This window comes from Capra hircus, chromosome 10, assembly GCF_001704415.2.
Source record: "Capra hircus breed San Clemente chromosome 10, ASM170441v1, whole genome shotgun sequence".
NCBI lineage: Eukaryota > Metazoa > Chordata > Mammalia > Artiodactyla > Bovidae > Capra > Capra hircus.
Window position 1 is genome coordinate 42,249,168 of NC_030817.1, and position 24,509 is coordinate 42,273,676.

Sequence of the window (24,509 nt, forward strand, 5' to 3'; positions counted from 1 at the left end):
TCACAGATGACTATAACAAATGTAACAATAATGAAAAAGTTAGGAATATTGTGAGAATTACCAAAATGTGGCACAGAGATAAGAAGTGAGAAAATTCAGTTTAAAAATGGGACTGATAGACAAGCTTGAATGCACAGCCGCCATGAATGTGAATTTGTAAAAAGTGCAGTATCTATGAAGTGCAATAAGCTGAGTTATGCCTATAATTTCTCCTTCAGAGTACCTGTTAGAATTTCAAAGATATTATCCTTTTACAAAGTTATTTTGTTCTCTTGAGTATGAGTTCCATGATAAAGTATCAGTATTTGGGAGCAAGATGATGTTTCTCATTCTGACCTAACTGAATTTTCTTTTCTTTGCACATTCATTATAAACTATTGGTACTGAGACAAAGTACTGTTTCATTTCTTATAAATTATTAGTTTTGAACATATGTCATCACTTAAATGAACTGGGCACACATTCTTTATAAAGTCACTCATTGCCCACAAAATTTGGTCATAATTGTATTAATATACTCATGCTGTGTAAGAAGTTGGTGCTAGAACCCCAGCTTTTTCCTTTCACTACTCAGTGGTGATGGTTTCCAGTAGACTTCTGTTAATATTTGTTAGTGAATGTCCTAATTTTTATTCTTTTCAGATACTTGAAGTCATCATTTTAATTGGTTGTTAAAAGACAAGAGTACTTTAAAGCTTATGAAGAATGGCTATATTCTAGTCCTTCAGGAAGACTGTGGTAACGTGTTTCCCAGTTCTGCTGTCTGAATTAATGTCACACTTCATTTTCTTGTGCACTGCTCCATGGAGGTTAGTTATCGGGCAAGGCACTACATGGAGAATCGTCTGGGTACAAACAAAGCGGTCCTGTTCTGGGACCTCTCAACAGCTGTAGTTGGGATGTGACAAGCCAAGACACAGACACGTCTTAAAGGCCTCTCTTCAGACTCTGGGGTATTTGATTTCCTTTTAGAATCACAGACTATTAGAGAGAGAGTGGGCCTCAGAAATTGTAGGGTCCAATTTTATTATAGTATAGGTGTAGAAACTGAGGCTTCTTGAAAGGAAGTACCTTGTCTTTGCGAGCTTGAAGAGGTGGTGGTGGTGGTGGTGGTGGTGGTGGTGGTGGTGGTGTGTGTGCACCTGTGTGTGTGTGTCTCAGAAAAAGAACAACTCAAAGGCAAATTTTGCTCTTATCTACCAAAAATAATGTCCCAGGATGAGGCTGCAGGAGACTTTGCTGTTTTCCTCATATCCCTTAGAGATACTTCTGGGAGTATTCTCAGGGTTGCTTCTGAGATTCCCATATTCAAGTGCTCATTCTACACATAATGCTATTGTGTAAGAAGCAAAAGGAAGGTAGGCAGCAAGCAGTGGCCAGGATCTCCTCTACACAGTAGAATTCATTTGATTCTTAACCCTAAAAACTGAATCCCTGCATAACTTATCAGAATGTGGCCTAAACTCATCTTAGAACCATCACTCCCTGCTTACTGTTCACCTTGTTTACGCCTTGTTAAATGTCCTAATGCTGGATTTGGCAGTGGCGTCATACGCTCACAGTACGCTGCTACTACTGCTGCTAAGTCGCTTCAGTCGTGTCCGACTCTGCGTGACCGCACAGACGGCAGCCCACCAGGCTCCCCCGTCCCTGGGATTCTCCGGGCAAGAACACTGGAGTGGGTTGCCGTTTCCTCCTCCAATTCACAGTATACCCAAGTTAAAAAAAAATGCTATTACTAAATACATGTGCCTTACTCTATAAAAGATAGTACCACCGTTGGGATTTCACCCAGATGCTACATGGCCTGGAATGACGTGTAAAATAGGGTTACTGTTTTAGTGAGTTTCATAATTTAACACATTATTAGCATAGTCTAGAACGCTGAAGGAATAGGACTATTGGAAATATTAACACAGGTTTAACTAAAAGCATTCAACAAATGTCCTTGCCAGGACGTCTGCTCCACATTAAGAAACAAAGATGAGTGCCCCACTTCATGCATCAAACTCGCACTGGTCATCTATTTAACATATGGTAATGTAGATGTTTCAGCATTATTCTCTTATATCATCCCAGCCTTGCTCTGGGACAACCTCAAGAGATAGGGGGGGGAGGGAAGTGGGAGCGGGGTTCAGGATGGGGGCGGGGGACACAAGTATAACTATGGCCAATTCATGCTGATGTATGGCAAAAATCATCACAGTACTGTAAATTAATTATCCTCCTATGAAAATATATAATAAAAAAGAAAGATGAATAAGAGATGGTGTTTGGCTTTAAGGAATTAATAGGAATGAGAAGAGACAAAGGCAGTTTCTGAAGCAGGAGACAGAACTATAAAAATTAGGCCTAAAGACTATTGAAGCCTAGCAACCTGTTTTCCTTTACTTCAGGACTGTCTCAAGTTGGACAGGGGTGCCCTGTGTGCTGCCACAGTGTCCTATGCAGCCTCCTGTCACAGATGACACTGGTTCTGTCTTTGCTGTAGGACTAGTACTAGTCGTGGTGTGTAATATGTATTCAGGGAGTGTATACTATTCATTTTCTACTGAACAAGGATTCTTATTGATATCTCCGTGCAGGTAAGTCTTAGATTTCATTTTGAGAAGTCTAGTCATCATCATAAAGTTACTTTTTGCTATACTGTTTAAGAAGTCAGGGAAGTATGAAATATCTTTAAGGAAATTTTTTATTAAAATGGTTAACAGAAAGGTTTTGGTGCTTCAAATGCTTGGCTCTGGGAAATTTAGTTATGGGTAACAGTTCACTCCTTGATAAGGGTGGATAAACAAGTTGTTAATTTATAGAGATTCCACCATTTTTGTAATTTACAGCCTTGAAATGAGATGTTCCAAGGGTTGTTTGGAGGAACTTTAGCCATCCCCATTATTTCCATCACCCCTACTCCTTCCACAAAGTTATTCCACATAAACACACACATTTTGGGTTTGCTTTGCAAATACTGGTTCTCTAGACTCTTGCTTGTAACTGGATTGAATATCTAAATCCCTCCTACAGAGGGAAATTCTGGAGTCCCCACTTCCCAGAGGTCAACCAAAATGGAACAAACAGAACAAACACATATGAGGCCACCACTTAAGGGAGCCAGTGTGATTTTTTCTTAAATACCGAGGACTTCAGCTCTAAGCTACAATAGGGTTTCTACCTTCTGAAACCCTGGAACATCTTGTAGAATCACCTGGAGCCATGAAATGGTAGTGATTTTTCTGGGGTAAATGTGTTGTAACAGAACAGATTTTATTCAGTTTCTCCTTTGCTTGTCCATCTCCTAGGAGGAGAGATGGTTGAGTAAACACAAAATTATAATTTAGTCAATTTTTAATATTTACTTGAGATAAGAACTTTTAAATTTTAATCATTCAGGCTGTGACTTTTCCATCTGATTTCTCATTGGCTAATGCATGTATAGAAAGAATATCTATTTTTTCAATGTTTGAGGATCATTTAAACTATCTGACAATGAAGGTTTTTCTTTCTCTTATTTGATACAAATTGGGCTTTACCCACATTTACACTAAAAAAATTAATAAAACTGAACTCTTACTAAATCTCTAGGATGAGAACCCCTTCTGCTCCCCCTCTTATTTTTCCATTGAGCCATGTTTACAATCTAAAGTCCAAATTGTGGCTAAAAAATTGATACAATGTACTCCCTGGAATGTGATTACCTAAGGCAACCAGCATGTTTTATTTCATTATTTAGTTCAATAATAAGTTTGCTGAATTGTGGTTTGTGTCTTATGCATTTTATTAAAGGAAAAGAAAAAACTCTAACTAGAATTTAAACTGAATCAGTAAGAAAGAAAAAGGCCAGATCTTACAAGCAATTTTGTAATTGTCTCTGGTTCAAGGTGGCTGCAAAATGCTTACACCACACACATGCACATACTTATTCATGTAAAACAAAACTCCTTTGTTCCTCAAGTTCTTTAAAAAAATGTATGATTCTCATTCCCCACCTCTCCTTTTCTTAACTTGGCCCTCACTCCTAATTGGCAGAGTTTGTGAAGGGAAGAAACTTAGCAACCTACTCAGCAAGTCTAGAACAGCTTCAAATAACAGTTATCTAAAACTAAAAAAATAAAACCTCCTTTTCTCTTTGAAAAGCAATATTTAAATATTTGATACATCCTTTATCTTATTATGACTCTATGATGTTTCTCTGCTTATAAAGTACTCTGTTAAATAAAGCTTAAATAAATTTTTTAAAAATTTAAAATCTTATCCTTTGAGGAATCTTTGAGGTCCTAAAAGAGTTATTAGGTTTTCTTAGGTAACTACTATCAATGCAAATTAAATAGTATCTATGTGAATTAAATAAAGGAAATTCATGGATTAGAAATAGGACTATAAAAAGGCAATCAGAATTTTATACAGTCTAGGTTACTTTAGAAGTTATTTAGCGGAGGGCTTATACAGAGTGGCATACTTTATACTATGGATTGAAGCAAAACCTTGCACAATGACAAAAGTAGTTTATTTTGGAGCAAAAACAAACAAAAATTAAATAAAACTAGGATAAAAGGAAAAAATCCAATTAATAAGAAGCAAAATGTCAATAAATTTTAAGAACTCAGATGGAAAATTAACTTGATTGGTAATTTTGTTGAATTAAAGAATGAATGAACAAGATAACATGTATTCTTAGGCCATGGAACTTCTAATATTGGAAAGCTAAAAAGTGGCAAGGTAGAAGAGAGCTCTATACATGCTGGTTGTCTGATATATAAAAGTGATATCTCAAGTTCTGTGAATGGATTAAACTTTGTTCTTACTTAAGACAGTGCTGTCTACAGTACTGTTTTGTGATGATGAACACGTTTGATATCTGCACTGGACAACAGTCACAAAGAGCTTGTGAGCACTTAAAATGTGACTAGTGTAAGTGATGAACTGAAGTTTTATTTATCCTTGATTTTATTTTTATCAGTTTAAATAGCCACAGATGGCTATTTAATACACACACAATTCCAATAAAATGCAGAGGAAGGAACACTTCTGAACTCATTCTATGAGTCCAGAATCACACTTATACCAAAATCATACAAAGATATCACAAAAAAGAATATCGTAGGCCAATATCACTAATGAACATAGATGAAAAATCTTCAACAAAACACCTGCAAACTGAATCCAACAATATATTAAAAGTGATCAAGTGGGATTTATTCCAGGGATGTAAGGATTTTTCCATATCACAAATCAATCAGTATAAAATACTAAATTAACAAATTGAAGAATAAAAACCACATGATCATCTCAATGGGTACAGAAAAATATTTTGACAAAATTCAACATCCATTCATTTATGATAAAATGTTTCCAGAAGGAGGGCAAAGAGGGAACCTATCACAACATAATAAAGGCTATATGTGACAAATCCACAGGTAACACCATACTAAATGGTAAAACCTGAAAGCATCTCTTCTAAGATGAGGAGCAAGACAAGGATGCCCATTGTCATCATTTTTATTCAACATAGTACTAACCCTGGATAGAGACATCAATAAGACAAAAAATAGAAATTTAGAAAATCTAAATTGGAAAGTAAGAAGTAAAACTGTCACTGTTTTCAGATGACATGATACTGTACACAGACTATATACATTCTCAAGACACCACCAGAAAACTACTAAGAGTGTATCAGTTAATTCGGTAAAGCTGCAGGATACAAGATTAACATATAGAAACCTGCTACATTTCTATATACTAACAACAACTATGTGTAAGAGAAATTAAGGGAAAAAATCCTATTTACCATTGTATCAAAAAGAATAAAATACTTAGGAATAAATCTACCTAACGAGGTTAGAGACCTGTACTCAAAAAACCATAACATACTGATAAAAAATCTGAAGATGAAAAAAACAGATGGAAAGATATACTGTGTTCTTGGTTTAGAAGAATTAATATCATTAAAATGACCCTAGTACCCAATGCAATCTATAGATTCAAAGAAATCCCTATCAAAATTCTGAGTGTATTCTACAGAATATGAACAAATAACTTTAAAATTGTATGGAAACACAAAAGAGTCCTAACAGCCAAAACAACCTTGAGGATCATGCTCCCTGACATCAGACAATACTACAAAGCTACAGTAATCAAAACAGAATGGTACTAGGGCAAAAATAAGACACATAAGCCCAATGGCACAGAATAGAGAGCCCAGAAATAAATTCACATACCAATAGTCAATTAATCTATGACAAAGGGGGCAAGAACATACAATGGAGAAAGGACAGTCTCTTCAATAAGTGGTGCTAGGAAAACTGAATAGCTATATGTAAAGTAATTAGCCTCCAATTAAAATAAATGTATATTAAAAAAGAATAAAACTAGAACATTTTCTAACACCATATATAAAAATAAATTCAAAATAGATTAAAGACCTAAATGTAAGGCCAGAAACCATAAAACTTGTAGAAGGAAACAGGCAGAACACCCATTGTCATAAACTGTGACAATATTTTTTGAATTTGTCTCCCAAGCAAAGGAAATAAAAGCAAAAATAAATAAATGGAACCCAATTCAACTTAAAAGTTTTTGTACAGCAAGGAAAACTACTGATAAAACAAAAAGACAACCTACTTTAATTGCTGAAAATATTTGCAAGTGATATGACTGATTAGGAGTTAATATTCATTGCATATGCACAACTCATATAACTCAACATCCAAAAAAAAAAACCCCAAACAACCCGATTAAAGAATGGGCAGAAGAATAAATATACATTTTCCCCAGGGGGAAATACAGTGGCAAACATGAAAAGATGCTCAATAACACTAATCATCAGGGAAATGCAAATCAAAACCACAGTGAGACATCCTCACATTGTCAGAATGGCTATCACCAAAAAGAAGAGAAATAACAAACGTTGGTGAGGATGTGGAGAAAAGGCAACCCTTGCACAGGTGATGGTGGGTGTTTAAATTGGTACAGCCACTGTGGAAAATAGTATGTAGTTTTCTCTAAAAAATAAAAATAGAGCTACTATATGACCCAACAATTCTATTCCTGTGTATATATCCTAAAAAAACCCCCAATACACTAATTCAAAAAGATATAAGCATCTCCATGTTCATAGCAGCATTCTTTACAAGAGCCAAGATATGGAAGCAAACTAAATGTCCGTCAACAGATGAATGCATAAAGAAGATGTGGTATACACATATCACACACACACACGGCCATAAATTTTGCCATTTTCAGCATTTCAGCAATGTGTATGAACTGGGAAGGTATTATGCTAAGTGAAATAAGTTAAATTGAGAAAGACAAATACTGTATGATATCACTTATATGTGGAATCTAAAAAATACAACACACTAGTAAATATAACAAAGCAGACTCACAGATTTGGAAAACAAACCAGCAGTTATCAGTAGGGAGAAATAAGAGGGGAGGGGCAGTATAGAGACAAGGAACTAAGAGGTACAAACTACTGTATATAAAACAAGCTGCAAGGATATACTGTATTGTACAACATGAGGAATATATCCAATATTTTATAATAATTATAAATGGAGTATAACTTTTAAATTGCAAATCACTATACTGTATACCTGTAACTTGTATATGAACTATACTTGAATTAAAAAAAATAGCCAGCAATAACTAGTGGCTACCCTGTTAGGCACTACAGCTCTTGGAAGATAAAAAACAGAGTAATTATCTAACAGTGTATACATATTTATATTTCTTTAAATCTTGCTTTAAATAGTATAGATTGCCATTTTATATAATACTGTAAAATATCATTGAATGGATCACATATCTACTAATTACGGTTTTCTAAACTATCTGTCTAGTCGAAACTGATCTTTTATCTTAGAGAAACTATCAGAACATGAGAACAGTAAGGAAGAGAAAACTGCCTTTTATGGGCTAGTTCCACAAAACTGAGCCTATAGAATAAGAACCAATGGCTCATCTCTTAAACTAAATTATATTCAGAATCCGCCTAGGGTGTTGTGACTAGCCAGGTTACAGTCCATTTTTTCAATGGTCTTCTTGCATGTTTTGCCTCATAAAATTCCTAAAACTTGGGAAACTGCTCTCTTATTTGCTTCAACCACAAATGATGCAGAAAGTCGAATTCCTCCAACAAGTCACAAATCTCAGGATCCAAAAGGACTTGCAGTTCATCTAGTCCAAGCCATTTGCTTTTACACATAGAGGACATTGGCTCAAATCTGGGCTTAAATTAGAGTAAAATTTCCCCTATACTGCTGAACTACTGAGTGACGGAACTGAACTGGAAAAATAACTAGATGAAAGGGTTTTGGATTAGACACCTTTTAATCCCCCAGACATTTGTCTTTTAGCTAATTGAGTCTTTCAAAAATGTGATTACCAGGTGCTTCAGTTCAGTTTAGTTCAGTTGCTCAGTCGTGTCCGACTCTTTCCTATCCCATGAACTGCAGCATGCCAGGCCTCACTGTCCATCACCAACTCCAGAGTTCACACAAACTCATGTCCATCGAGTCGGTGATGCCATCCAGCCATCTCATCCTCTGTTGTCCCCTTCTCCTCCTGCCCCCAATCCCTCCCAGCATCAGAGTATTTTCCAATGAGTCAACTCTTTGCATGAGGTGGCCAAGTATCGGAGTTTCAGCTTTAGCCTCAGTCCTTCCAAAGAACACCCAGGACTGATCTCCTTCAGGATGGACTGGCTGGATCTCCTTGCAGTCCAAGGGACTCTCAAGAGTCTTCTCCAACACCACAGTTCAAAAGCATCAATTCTTCGGCACTCAGCTTTCTTCACAGTGCAACTCTCACATCCATACATGACCACTGGAAAAACAATAGCCTTGGCTAGATGGACCTTTGTTGGCAAAGTAATGTCTCTGCTTTTTAATATGCTCTCTAGGTTGGTCATAACTTTCCTTCTAAGGAGTAAGCGTCTTTTAATTTCATGGTTGCAATCACTATCAGCAGTGATTGTGGAGCCCCCCAGAATAAAGTCTGACACTGTTTCCACTGTTTCCCCATCTCTTTGCCATGAAGTGATGCGACTGGATGCCATGATCTTCATTTTCTGAATGTTGAGCTTTAAGCCAACTTTTTCACTCTCTCTTTCACTTTCATCAAGAGGCTTTTTAGTTCCTCTTCACTTTCTGCCATAAGGGTGGTGTCACCTGCATATTTGAGGTTATTGATATTTTTCCCGGCAATCTTGATTCCAGTTTGTGCTTTTTCCAGCACAGAGTTTCTCATGATGTACTCTTCATAGAAGTTAAATAAGCAGGGTGACAATATACAGCCTTGACGTACTCCTTTTCCTATTTGGAACCAGTCTGTTGTTCCATGTCCAGTTCTAACTGTTGCTTCCTGACCTGCATATAGGTTTCTCAGGAGGCAGGTCAGGTGGTCTGGTATTCCCGTCGCTTTCAGAATTTTCCACAGTTTATTGTGATCCACACAGTCAAAGGCTTTGGCATAGTCGCAGAAATAGATGTTTTTCTGGAACTCTCTTGCTTTTTCCATGATCCAGCAGATGTTGGCAATTTCATCTCTGGTTCCTCTGCCTTTTCTAAAACCAACTTGAACATCAGGAAGTTCACTGTTCACGTATTGCTGAAGCCTGGCTTGTAGAATTTTCAGCATTACTTTACTAGTGTGTGAGATGAGTGCAATTGTGTGGTAGTTTGAGCATTCTTTGGCATTGCCTTTCTTTGGGATTGGAATGAAAACTGACCTTTTCCAGTCCTGTGGCCACTGCTGAGTTTTCCCAATTTGCTGGCATATTGAGTGCAGCACTTTCACAGCATCATCTTTCAAGAATCACCTCCACTAGCTTTGTTTGTAGTGATGCTTTCTAAGGCCCACTTGACTTCATATTCCAGGATGTCTGGCTCTAGGTGAGTGATCACACCATTGTGATTACATTGGTTGTGAAGATATTTTTTGTACAGTTCTTCTGTGTATTCTTGCCACCTTTTCTTAATATCTTCTGCTTCTGTTAGGTCCATACCATTTCTGTCCTTTATCGAGCCCATCTTTTCATAAAATGTTCCCTTGGCATCTCTAATTTTCTTGAAGAGATCTCTAGTCTTTCCCATTCTGTTGTTTTCCTCTATTTCTTTGCATTGATCACTGAGGAAGGCTTTCTTATATCTTCTTGCTATTCTTTGGAACTCTGCATTCAGATGCTTATATCTTTCCTTTTCTCCTTTGATTTTTGCTTCTCTTCTTTTCACAGTTATTTGTACGGCCTCCCCAGACAGCCATTTTGCTTTTTTGCATTTCTTTTCCATGGGGATGGTCTTGTTCCCTGTCTCCTATACAATGTCACGAACCTCCGTCCATAGTTCATCAGGCACTCTATCAGATCTAGTCCCTTAAATCGATTGCTCACTTTCACTGTATAATCATAAGGGATTTGATTTAGGTCATACCTGAATAGTCTGGTGGTTTTCCCTACTCTCTTCAATTTAAGTCTGAATTTGGCAATAAGGGTTCATGATCTGAGCCACATCAGATCCCGGTCTTGTTTTTGCTGACTGTATAGAGTTTCTCCATCTTTGGCTGCAAAGAATATAATCAATCTGATTTCAGTGTTGACCATCTGATGATGTCCATGTGTAGAGTCCTGTCTTGTGTTGTTGGAAGACGGTGTTTGCTATGACCAGCGCATTGTCTTGGCAAAACTCTATTAACCTTTGCCCTGCTTCTTTCTGCTTTCCAAGGCCAAATTTGCCTGTTACTCCAGGTATTTCTTGACTTCCTACTTTTGCATTCCAGTCCCCTATAAGGAAAAGGACATCTTTTTGGGTGTTAGTTCTAAAAGGTCTTGTAGAGAGCAATATTGCATAGGAACCTGGAATGTCAGGTCCATGAATCAAAGCAAACTGGAAGTTGTCAAACAGGAGATGGCAAGAGTAAATGTCGACATCCTAGGAATCAGCGAACTAAAATGGACTGCAATAGGTGAATTTAACTCAAATGACATTTATATCTACTACTGTAGGCAGGAATCCCTTAGAAGAATTGGAGTAGCCATCCTGGTCAACAAAAGAGTCTGAAATGCAGTACTTGGATGCAATCTCAAAAATGACAGAATGATCTCTGTTCATTTCCAAGGCAAACCCTTCAATACCACAGTAATCCAAGTCTATGCCCCAACCAGTAATGCTGAAGAAGCTGAAGTTGAATGGTTCTATGAAGACCTATAAGACCTTTTAGAACTAACCAGGTCCTTAATATATGTTAATTTACCTGAAATGAACTGACTTAAAAGATACAATTCATAGTAACTTTTAGTAATGACACACAAATTGTTAGTCACATATTAGTGATAAACAATCTATATGTGCACTTGTGATCAAGATTATTGGAAGTTTTTTTATGAATAAAAGTAAAAAGGAATTGCACATGGCTCTAAGGAATTTCCCACTAGATTCTGTGTAGATGGCGAGTCATACAGAACTGGTGATCTACTATGAGTCTCAGGGTTTCTTTTTCCCCCCATTGACTATTTGAATCTCCCCCATCATGGATAATTCACAACAAATGGTTTCTTTGTACAGGTTTTATTTTATGCTGAGATAAATGTTGATATGAATATATCCTGTATTAGTTTTAACTGTAGTTTAATCACCTGCCTCTTCATAGTTTTTACATTTTAGTCTGTAGAAATGTGTGGTGGTGGCAGCATGTGTTGATAGTAAGACAAAACACTCATCATGACATTGCATTGAGTTCAGATTTTTCCCAAACTGCACCAAAATGTGAATGAACATTATAAACTCAGGTTAGAAATACAGATACAGCCTACAGACTTTACTTTTTAATGAGACTCAACATTTTGTTTTTGAGTTTTCTTTTTAAAAAAATAATATTTGTTTCACATGTAAAATAATTATTAGACTTAAGAGTTTAGTTTACTGGTAACTAAAAAGTAAACTAAAAAATACTCAAAATTCTAATAGTTATTTTACACATAAAAGAGTTGAGATAATCTACAAAAATGCAGACAAATGTGAGAAGGGAAAACTAGGAGCTCCAAATACATTTTGCACAAGATTCTTCCCAGTTTGAAAACATACTACACATTCAGCTCTGGGTCCTAGAAGTCAGTTTTTCTTTTCTGTTTTACTCAAAACACTAGTATTAAGCAGTCACATAAAAAAAAGAGAAATTCAAAGATCATTCACTAAAAAATTTAAATTTTCTACTAGCAATGATTTAATGTATATTATCTAGTAAAAGAGTTGATAATTTTCCTTATAAATATACACTAAAAATCATGCCAGAACCCATAGCACCTTGTGATGTATGCTCATGCTCCCTCCTCCCTCCTCCTCTAGACGCATCTCCAGTCTAAAATCATGTCAGAACCCACAGCACCTTGTGGCGTATGATCACGCTCCCTCCTCCCTGCTCCTCTAGATGCACCTCCAGTCTTCTCAGTGTTCATATGTGGGCCCTGAGACACTGACAAGAAGGCAATCTTCATCTTCTCTTTTATGGCTTTAGCAAATCATTCTGAGTCAAAAGAAATATTACCTGTGATGTTGTTTATTTTTAAACAAATGAACCAGACCAAATGGATCTAGTCCATGAGACTCTGATTTTAAAATTGCATACTGATCAAATATCATATTGTTCTGAATTTAGTTGAAAAAAGTGTGTCATAAGAATCACTTTTGTAGTAACTTATAAGGTAAAATAATCTGAAAAAAATGAATATAGATATGTAAAACTGAATCATTTTGCTGCATACCTGAAACTAATGCAATACTGTAAATCAACTATACTTCAATAAAAAAACTAAGTAATGAAAAAAATGAAATGAATGCCATGCGTGAACCTCCACTGAAATGCAGTCTTTATGAACTGGTTGGAAGGAGAATATGTTCGAGATATCCATTTGAAAGTATGGCAGGATAAATCTCTCTGCGAGTCCTGATAAAACTGATTTTTAATGAGTGGAAAAAGAGAATTTGTTTCTAAAGAAATAAAGCATTTTGAAATAGAATGTGCTCAATCATGCAATCTTATATGGCTGAAGGAAAAACTACAAAAGTTATTTAATACAGGACCAGCTGTAGAAATTTGAATTAACTATATATTCTCAAATATGACAACATTATCAAGGCATCTCTTTTCTTTTGTCTTCTGTTGGCTTCTCTCCCTCTTACCAACCCTCTCCCAAACCATAATTGTGATTATTTTTAAAAGCCTAGAATATGTTTTTTTTTCGTTTTTATTTTATACCAGAGCACGGTTGGTTAACAATGTTGTGTTAATTTCAAATGTAGAGCAAAGTGATTCAGTTATACATATACTTGTATTTATTCTTTTTCAAATATTTTTCCCATTTAGGTTAATATAGAATACTGAACAGCATTTCCTTGTTTGTTATCTCTTTTAAATATACAGGTCCTTGTTTGTTATCTCTTTTAAATATATAGGTCCTTGTTTGTTATCTCTTTTAAACATAGTGGTATGTACATGTCAGTTCTAAGCTTTTAATCCATCCCTACCCCTTCCCTCTTGCTAACCATAACTTTGTTCTCTAAGTCTGTGAGACTAGAATATGGTCTTATCTTCTGGAATTATACATGCCCCCTGGGTAAACAATTCAGCACCAGAGTTTTTGAGTGCGTTGGCTCAGAAGCCAGGTTGTCAAGGATAGACTCCAAGTGTTATCACTTACTCTGGTGTCCTCAGACAAATTATCTAACTTTCCAGTGCCTCAGTTTCCTTATCTGTAAACTAGGGACAATAATAGTAATTATCTCAGAAGTTAACAGGATAATTAAATGAATTAATAAATGTAAAGTACTTAGAAACAGTGCTTGGTATACAGTAACTTGGTAAACAGTAACTTTTTAATAAAGCTTAAAAAACATTTTATAATGACAATTTCAAAGAGTAACTTTGGACTAATGACTCCTAAATTTCTATCTCTATCCTCTAACTTTCTTAATTTTAACAATAATGTCAAATTTTGTCAAAAAAATAAAAAGAAATTTGGTCTTATCTTTATATAAAACTGTTATATACCCACCCATCAGACATTTATTTAATACCTATTTTAAGATACTTTTTTTTTCTTGTGTCAAGGATATGGAGGCAAATAATTCTTTATTCTCTATTGGGTGAGAAAAACAAGTAGAGAAATGGTTACACTACGATGTGATAAATATTTGGATTGAGGTATATAGGGGCTATAAAATTATTGAAGACATTTGTCTAAATCAGACTTTTGCTCAAACATTGTGAGTTATCTATTGCTGTATAGCAAATTATCCTGAAATTTGGCAGCATAAAACAAGAAACATTTATTATTGGATAGCTTCTGCAGGTCAGGAATCTGGGCACAGCTCAGCTGGATACTTCAGGCTCAGGGTCCCTCACAGGCTGCAATCAAGCTATGGCAAGGGCTGCAGTGATCTCAGGAACAAATGAAGGAGAAGCTGCTTCTAGGCTCACTCATGTGATTACTGGCAAGACTTTCTTCCTCAAGGGTTGTTGGACTAAGGGTCTCAGTTGTTTTTTTTTTTTTTTTGCATTTTAATAGGGCTTTTAAATTGCAATAAAAATATATTATTTCCCACTACACTTAGGGTCCAAATAACAAGGTCTCAGTTTCTTGCTGACACTTTCCTGCCTCTGGGGAGTCTCCACAGGACAGCTCGCAACTTGGTAGCTGGTTTCTCCCAGAGGGCTCCAAAGGAGCAAGCAAGAAAGGCTGAGTAGGACTGATGTCAGTCTTTTTGTAGCTGAATCTCAAAAGTGACATTTCATTATGTTTGCTATATTCTATTTGTTAGAAGCAAGTCATAGGTTCAGCCCATACCCAATGGGAAATAATTACACAAGGGCATAAAACAGAAGGCGGGAACCACTGAGGACCATTTTAGAGTCTGCCAATCCCAAACATGATGAATTAAATTTGTCTTTTTTTGTTTTTGTTATTTATCTCCTCCACTTTCTCTACTATCTCCTACTCCTTCACTCTGAATAGATGCGTTTACTGCAGAGTGTTATTTTTCCACTTCAGAAAAGCCAGAGGACTCCAATAAGCCCAGAGAAAACTAATACAAAATATTCTAAATTCTGAATAGCTGTAAATATAAATGTAAATAAATAGCTGTAAATGTAAACTTTCAGGAGAAAGATAAATTTAATGATCGTACAGTCATCACAGATAAAAGAAATCTGGACACAAATTTCATTAGCAGCTACCAAGATCTTGGTTTTAACATAACATTGTAAAAATCAACTATACTTCAATTAAAAAAAATTACTGACATGTACACACTGCTATATTTAAAGTGGATAATCAACAAAGACCTACTGTATAGCACAGGGAACTCTGCTCAATGTTATGTGGCAGCCTGGATGGGAGGGGAGTTGGGGGAGAATGGATGCGTGTATATGTATGGCTGAGTCCCTTTGCTGTCTACCTGAAACTACCACAACATTGTTAATCAGCTATAACCCAATATAAAATTAAAAGTTAAAAAAAACCCCAAAACAACAACAAAAATTTTAAAGGAAAAACATGTTAAAATAAAGATCTTGTCGAAAACATTACTGGGCTATGTCGCCGACCACCAGCCTGGACTGTCATGTCAGGCAAGTAGCAGAACAGCAGACTGTTGCCAGCTCTGCTGCATGAATCGCCTGGGCAAGCTACTCACCCTCAAGCTTTGACTTCCTCATTTGTAGAGTGGTTGTATGAGTACCTGCTCTTCCCACTGTCACAGGAGTTTTACCATTTCTCATAATAATACATAGAGAGTCAATATATGCTTTGAAACACTGTAAAGTGCTGATGAATGTAAGGTATTATCATTTTGCTCATCATTGGATATAGGAATATTTTTTCTTATCAGCAGGTATTACATTTTACAAGCTCAGAAAGCATTATGGAAAGTCAGTTACTTTCTTTTCTTAAAAAATTTTGTTTTATTGAAGTGTAGTTTATTTTTAATGTTGTATTAATTTCTACAAAGTGATTAGTTATACATATATACACATTTTTCCATATTCTTTTCCATTATGGTTTATCACAGGATATTGAATATAATTCCCTTACTATACAGCAGGATTCTGTTGTTTACCCATTCAGCATATAATAGTTGACATCTGCTGATCCCGAACTCCCCATCCATCCCCCACCACCCCCGGCAGCCACAGTCTATTCTCTATGTCTCCGAGTCTGTTTCTGTTTCACAGGTAAGTTCAGTTGTGTCATACTTTAGATGTATAAATGATATCATATGGCATTTGTCTTTCTGCTTATTTCACTTGGTATGATAAGCTCTAGGTCCATCTATGTTGCTGCAAATGGCATTTCTTTTTTATGGCTGAGTAATACTCCATTATGTATGTGTACCACATTTTATTCAGCCATTCATCTGTAGATGGACATTTAGATTGTTTCCGTGTCTTGGCTATTGTAAATAGTGCTGCTATGAACACCGAAGTGGTATGTATCTTTTTAAATTAATTTTGTCCATAGCTGACATTTTCTGAGTGGTGATTTCTTTCAGATCTTTAGGAAATGAAATACTCTCTAAATGGTTTCATGTTGTAGATATCCATTTTGTGCTTTTCCCATCTCAACCCATACTTACACTCTTCCCACATGCTCAGTAAATTGGTGTTATGAAACCTTGTATTGCTGTTTGACAAATCCATACCCATCAGAAATATAAATAGAGACATTTTTTCCAATCACAATAAAAATTAGCTAAAAATAAAAATAATCTATTATGAATGGTTTTAGATATCTTTCAAGTTTCACTTCTACACATTTAAAAATTTTGAATTTTAAACATTAGTTTGAATAATTCAAGATTGATGAGCATCCTTAAATTACAAGTCTCAGAACAGACTGAATTAGTTCTCTAGTTTGCCTTTCTCCTTGTGTTCCAGAGTCATCCAAGTTAATTCTATCTCCCTGTGGTCAGTGAGACTCTGGAGGTTATCTGGACTGAAATATGGGAGAAGTGTCCTACAAAGAATCCTCAGAATCTGCTAGAGCAGTGTTCTCCACACTTCTAGGATCATGTATCCTATGAGTAAAAGCTATGTGAGCATACACCCTTATAGGTATAATTTAAAATTTAGAAATTATACACATATAAATCTGTATTAATATATAGTCATATTATAAAAGATGCCATCTACAAATAGAAAAGTGAGATGAAATAAAATATTTAAAAATAAAATTTAACATGATATTTATTAATGGTACACTGAACCTTTTATCCTCAAATTATAGAGATTTGTATTGAGGTCTATACAGTTTATAAATGCCTTGCAAATTAAACTGGCATCATACTATTATTTGCTAATTTTGAAAAGTACAATGTACATTTAGGGCTAGGCTTATTGTTGTAACAATGATGTCTATCCATATTTCAATTGATGTTTTTGAAAATTATTATTTTTTTGGCCTATGTCTCAGCAGATCTGATTGGATCACCACTAATTTTGTCTCTCAGTGTGACTGAAAGGAGCTCCTTCAAAAAATAGGGGAAATATCATTCAGTCTTTTTTTTTTTTAATAGTCTTGCATTATAAATATTACCATCAATCCAAAGTTTCTTTTCAGGGAAATGTTTAAAGCTATTGGTCCACTAGTAAGTGTTAATTTAGTTAAATTACATGATATAATCTATAACTCTGCTTAACCATCCAAAGAGAACAGCAATAAATTGTGAACCTCAGACAATAACATAAGAGCAAAGATGTCATTATTATCCCTCAATACAGTAGAGTGAAAACTGAAATGTCAACTGAGTGAGGGTACTTGTCTTCTAAATATTAGTCAAGTGTAATTTCTTTTTTATTTTTAAAGATGTAAATAGATATAATATATATATTTTCCACCTGGAGTTGTATATACCCCAGTTTAAGAGACCATTTACTATATCCCTTTGTGTTCATCCATGTCCCTAGTGAGACCTGGGCAAAAATCGGTTACACAGAAGGGGGACAAGAATGTAAACAGACACCCCTGCTGCAACCAAAGAGCTCCAACTTCATTAAATTGTTGGGTTGGCCAAAAAGTGTGTTTGGGATTTAAAAAAAAAGGAAAAACCCAAAAGAACTTTTTGGCTAACTGATATATTTTTATACATTAAGCTAAGAAATATTCAGTTGAACAAAGGATTACATAGCTAAGCTATGTCTGAAACTTTCTTCTGGAGAAATCTAGAAGCCCATGACCCACAGTTCTGACAAATGTTTGAAATGGAACACTTTACTAACGAGCTAAACATACCAGTTTTTTAAGTTCCTGAGTTTTATGTTTGTTTTATTTCTCTTACATGCAAAATCACAGCCATAGATCTAAAAGAGAAAATACTTTTACCCAAACATGCTATGAAAGTTGTGAATGTAATTCAATGCTAAATAGAGCATTAGTTATAAAAGACAATAATTTTTTTTTCCTTAACTGAGACATTAAAAAATGCTAAAAGTTTTGAATATTTTGGAGATAGATCACATTAAAGCAAAGCTTAAAAAGGATATGGTTCTTTCAGTATTTCAGTGAGTTTAATCCTGATTTGTCTAGGGGCTTTGGAAATACCAGCTACCTCATGCATTTTAAGATAATATAAAATCAGTGGACTCTGACCTCCAATATTGAAGAGAACACGGTGAAACTCTGGACCACTACTGATATAATGTGACTGTAAGGGGTAGGAAAAAAAAAAGAAGAGTCAATTATTACTTTTGTGTATTTTTAAAGAACTATAAATTAAATATATCTGCATTATAACTATAAATACAATTATTATCTGGTATATTAAAACAAAGGGAAATTTTGCAAGGCATTCTTCTTAATAAAAGTGCTTATGAGCCTATGAGTGTGTGCTGTAAGGCTCTGCTAGTCTTTAGCATGAAGACAGGCCAATAGAGATCATTCTATCTGAAGAACAGAGAGAGAAAAATGAGCATAACCCCAGAAAAAGGGATAGGAAAAAATATGAAGAAATAATGACGGAAACTTTCCAAGTTTTAAAAAAACACATCCTAGAAACTTAACTCCAAGTAGGATACAGTCACATCTGGATGTATCATAGTCAAAAGTGTTAAAAATGACAAACAGAAAAATTTCAAAAACAGCAAGAGATAAATGACATATAAGAGAACCCCCAAAAGTTAGCAGGTGACTTCTCATCAGAACAATGGAGGCCAGAAGCCCATCAAAGTGCTGATGAAAGAAACTTCGACCATGAATTCTGTGCCAGGGAGACAATCACCATAATTATAATTGCTTCAATATTCTACTATTGACTTCTTGTAGAATACAAGGTAAGTATAGCAACTACTCATATGTTGTCTTTCCTCAGTTTTTGTAATTCCTAGATGAGAGATTTATTGTTGATTCCATTTCCTATGTGGAAAAACTTTTTTTTCTCATTTGTTTTAACTGATATATAAAATTCTCATATTTCTTTTGCTTATGGTCAATTTTTCACTGTATTCATTCATAGGTGCTCCAAAATTACTTCAAATGGTGGGATTATTGTAATTCCACTGTTGTCTTGATGACAATTCATATCAGGATATATCTAGCCTGATCTCAAAAACTGCATGCAAAATGGAGTGAGCTCTGTCAGGTTTAAAGGGAGATCTTGCCTGTCTAGAAAGATGTCTTAATGACCCTTTTTCTGAGTTCTGCCTTGGTAATAATAAGACAGAAACTCTATCTTACTGGTTTTAGATATAGACATTTCTGTTATTTTTCTGCAGTTACTAGTTTCTAAACTAGGAAAACCACAGTACACAGATCTGTCCTCGTCTATGAGAATCTATGACTTTTAAAGGATAGTTCCATCAGTCAAGAGCATAAATAGGCATTAAATGCAAATCCAGTGTTTTGTGGAGCTTAGCCATTTTCTTGGGTACTTTAAGGTCACAAGTTGTCCAAAGAACTCTTGCTAAAGGTATACCAAGTAGCCAAAATAATTAACAGAAGTCTCATTGCTTCCAATTACCCCCACAAAAGATAATGGCAGAAAACTCTGAGAACTTTAAGATTCCATGACCAAGGAGTGGTGGCTGCGTGGGCACAGGAGGGCCTAGAAGAGCTATCCCAAGTTGAAGGTCAGGAAGGGCGGTGGTGAGGAGATACCCTTCGTCTAAGGTAAGGAGCAGTGGTTGCGCTTTGCTGGAGCAGCCGTGAAGAGATACCCGACGCCCAAGGTAAGAGAAACCCAAGTAAGGTGGTAGGTGTTGCAAGAGGGCATCAGAGGGCAGACACACTGAAGCCATACTCACAGAAACTACTCAATCTAATCACACTAGGACCACAGCCTTGTCTAATTCAATGAAACTAAGCCATGCCCGTGGGGCAACCCAAGAAGGGCGGGTCATGGTGGAGAGATCTGACAAAATGTGGTCCACTGGAGAAGGGAATGGCAAACCACTTCAGTATTCTTGCCTTGAGAACCCCATGAACAGTATGAAAAGGCAAAATGATAGGATACTGAAAGAGGAACTCCCCAGGTCAGTAGGTGCCCAACACGCTACTGGAGATCAGTGGAGAAATAACTCCAGAAAGAATGAAGGGATGGAGCCAAAGCAAAAACAATACCCAGCTGTGGATGTGACTGGTGATAGAAGCAAGGTCTGATGCTGTAAAGAGCAATATTGCATAGGAACCTGGAATGTCAGGTCCATGAATCAAGGCAAATTGGAGGTAGTCAATCAACGATGGCAAGAGTGAACATTGACATTCTAGGAATCAGCAAACTAAAATGGACTGGAATGGGTGAATTTAACTTAGATGACCATTATATCTACTACTGTGGGCAGGAATCCCTCAGAAGAAATGGAGTAGCCATCATGGTCAACAAAAGAGTCCAAAATGCAGTACTTGGATGCAATCTCAAAAACGACAGAATGATCTCTGTTCGTTTCCAAGGCAAACCATTCAATATCACAGTAATCCAAGTCTATGCCCCAACCAGTAAGGCTGAAGATCCTGAAGTTGAATGGTTCTATGAAGACCTACAGGACCTTTTAGAACTAACACCCCCAAAAGATGTCCTTTTCATTATAGAAGCCTGGGATGCAAAAGTAGGAAGTCAAGAAATATCTGGAGTAACAGGCGAATTTGGCCTTGGAAAGCAGAAAGAAGCAGGGCAAAGGTTAATAGAGTTTTGCCAAGACAATGCACTGGTCATAGCAAACACCCTCTTCCAACAACACAAGAGAAGACTCTACGCATGGACATCATCAGATGGTCAACACCGAGATCAGATTGATTATATTCTTTGCAGCCAAAGATGGAGAAGCTCTATGCAGTCAACAAAAACAAGACCAGGAGCTGACTGTGGCTCAGATCATGAACTCCTTATTACTAAATTCAGACTCAAATTGAAGAAAGTAGGGAAAACCGCTAGACCATTCAGGTATGACCTAAATCAAATCCCTGATGATTATACAGTGGAAATGAGAAACAGATTTAAGGGCCTAGATCTGATAGATAGAGTGCCTGATGAACTATGGACGGAGGTTCGTGACATTGTACAGGAGACAGGGATCAAGACCATCCCCATGGAAAAGAAATGAAAAAAAGCAAAATGGCTGTCTGGGGAGGGCTTACAAATAGCTGTGAAAAGAAGAAAGGTGAAAAGCGAAGGAGAAAAGGAAAGATACAAGCATCTGAATGCAGAGTTCCAGAGAATAGCAAGAAGAGATAAGAAAGCCTTCTTCAGTGATCAATGCAAAGAAATAGAGGAAAAGAACAGAATGGGAAAGACTAGAGATCTCTTCAAGAAAACTAAAGATACCAAGGGAACATTTCATGCAAGGATGGGCTCGATAAAGGACAGAAATGGTATGGACCTAACAGAAGCAGAAGATATTAAGAAGAGGTGGCAAGAATACACAGAAGAACTGTACAAAAAAGATCTTCATGACCAAGATAATCATGATGGTGTGATTACTCACCTAGAGCCAGACATCAAGTGGGCCTTAGAAAGCATCACTACGAACAAAGCTAGTGGAGGTGATGGAATTCCAGTTGAGCTGTTTCAAATCCTGAAAGATGATGCTGTGAAAGTGCTGCACTCAATATGCCAGCAAATTGGGAAAACTCAGCAGTGGCCACAGGATTGGAAAAGGTCAGTTTTCATTCCAATCCCAAAGAAAGGCAATGCAAAAGAATTCCCAAACTACTGCACAATTGCACTCATCTCACATGCTAGTAAAGTCATGCTCAAAATTCTACAAGCCAGGCTTCAGCAATACGTGAACCGTGAAGCTGGTTTTCAAGCTGGTTTTAGAAAAGGCAGAGGAACCAGAGATCAAATTGCCAACCTCCACTGGATCATGGAAAAAGCAAGAGAGTTCCAGAAAAACATCTATTTCTGCTTTATTGACTATGCCAAAGCTTTTGACTGTGTGGATCATAATAAACTGTGGAAAATTCTGAAAGAGATGGGAATACTAGACCACCTGACCTGCGTCTTGAGAAACCTGAATGCAGATCAGGAAGCAACAGTTAGAACTAGACATGGAACAACAGACTGGTTCCAAATAGGAAAAGGAGTACGTCAAGGCTGTATATTGTCACCCTGCTTATTTAACTTATATGCAGAGTACATCAAGAGAAACGCTGGACTGGAAGAAGCACAAGCTGGAATCAAGATTTCCGGGAGAAATATCAATAACTTCAGATATGTAGATGACACCACCCTTATGGTAGAAAGTGAAGAGGAACTAAAGAGCCTCTTGATGAAAGTGAAAGTGGAGAGTGAAAAAGTTGGCTTAAAGCTCAACATTCAGAAAACGAAGATCATGGCATCTGGTCCCATCACTTCATGGCAAAGAGATGGGGAAACAGTGGAAACAGTGTCAGACTTTATTTTTTGGGGCTCCAAAACCACTGCAGTTGGTGATTGCAGCCATGAAGTTAAAAGACGCTTACTCCTTGGAAGAAAAGTTATGATCAACCTAGATAGCTTATTCAAAAGCAGAGACATTATTTGCCAACAAAGGTCCATCTAGTCAAGGCTATGGTTTTTCCCGTGGTCATGTATGGATGTGAGACTTGGACTGTGAAGAAGGCTGAGCGCAGAAGAATTGATGCTTTTGAACTGTGGTGTTGGAGAAGACTCTTGAGAGTCCCTTAGACTGCAAGGAGATCCAACCAATCCATTCTGAAGGAGATCAGCCCTGGGATTTCTTTGGAAGGAATGATGGTAAAGCTAAAACTCCAGTACTTTGGCCACCTCATGCGAAGAGTTGACTCATTGGACAAGACTCTGATGCTGGGAGGAATTGGGTCTGGAGGAGAAGGGGACGACAGAGGATTGGATGGCTGGATGGCATCACTGACCCGAAGGACGTGAGTCTGAGTGTACTCCAGCAGTTGGTGATGGACAGGGAGGCCTGGCGTGCTGTGATTCATGGGGTCGCAAACAGCCGGACATGACTGAGTGACTGAACTGAACTGAAGTGAAAATAAAACTTTTATAGCCAAAGTTAATTTAGTACTAAATTTGAAGAACCATGCAATCCAATGAACTTTGGAAGGGTCACAAAGGATGAACTAGGAAGTCCAAGCAATGGTTTCAGCCATCTGCTTTTCTGTTAGTTTACTAAACGATAATTGCTGATAGTGGATAGAAAGCTAAGCTTTGATTTTGAGGTTTGAAAGTGTGTACTGTCTATGCTCATATGGACACTGGGAACCCATAAGCACTCATTCAGCGTCTGGATGACACTGGTGCATAGAAGGACTTCCCTGTAGCTCAGATGGTAAAGAATCTGCTTGCAATGCCAGAGACTCCGGTTTGATCCCTGGGTAGGGAAGATCCTCTGGAGAAAGGAATGGAAATCCCCTTGAATATTCTATCCTGGAGAATCCCATGGACAGAGGAGCCTTGTGGGCTGCAGACCACAAAGAAAGAGTCGGACACTTAGAAAAAAAAAGTGCTTAGAAAACTTTTGTTTCCATTGAACTGAAACATGTCTCTGTAAAGCTTTTACTTACTGGTAAAAGTAAAACTTTTTAGTATGTATTAGTAAAAACTTTTTTGAGCCATATAGAAAAAGTCTAATCCTGCTACTAATCTAATCTACTGTAGCTCTCTACATATTTGAAAACAGTTATTATGGGCTCCAGTCTCATCTTTTCTAGTGGAAACATCTTTACATATTTTGGCAATTGCTCAAACATTATGGTTTCAGAGCGCTTTATTATCTTGATTATTACACCCTTTTACAATGCAGGGCTCCAAAATGAACATAATGCACAATCTTTGTCCAATCAGCACATATGTTTAGACAGCCCATGAATACAGTAGATTTTGGGATCAATGACATTCTACTTTTGACATATAGAGATCTTACTGTTGAAAGTGATTCCCAAATCTTTTCAGATGTCTCCAAGTCAAGGCTTTATTATTCTATACTTAGGAAGTTATAATTTTGGACCTTTATACTTTTTCCACAGTGACAGTTTATCTTCTAAGTTCAGGTCTGTTATTCCAGCCTGT

The 24,509-nt window shown here is 36.7% G+C and overlaps 1 protein-coding gene across 1 annotated transcript in view; it reads right to left on the reverse strand.

Annotated features, from left to right (window-relative positions):
• FAM227B (family with sequence similarity 227 member B) overlaps positions 1 to 24,509 on the reverse strand; it is a 228,409-nt gene that overhangs the window by 17,225 nt on the left and 186,675 nt on the right. Inside the window, exon 13 of the mRNA XM_005685798.3 lies at positions 18,524 to 18,686. Within this exon, the coding sequence (XP_005685855.1) occupies positions 18,524 to 18,686 (163 nt within the window). The remainder of the gene's footprint in view (positions 1 to 18,523; positions 18,687 to 24,509) is intronic.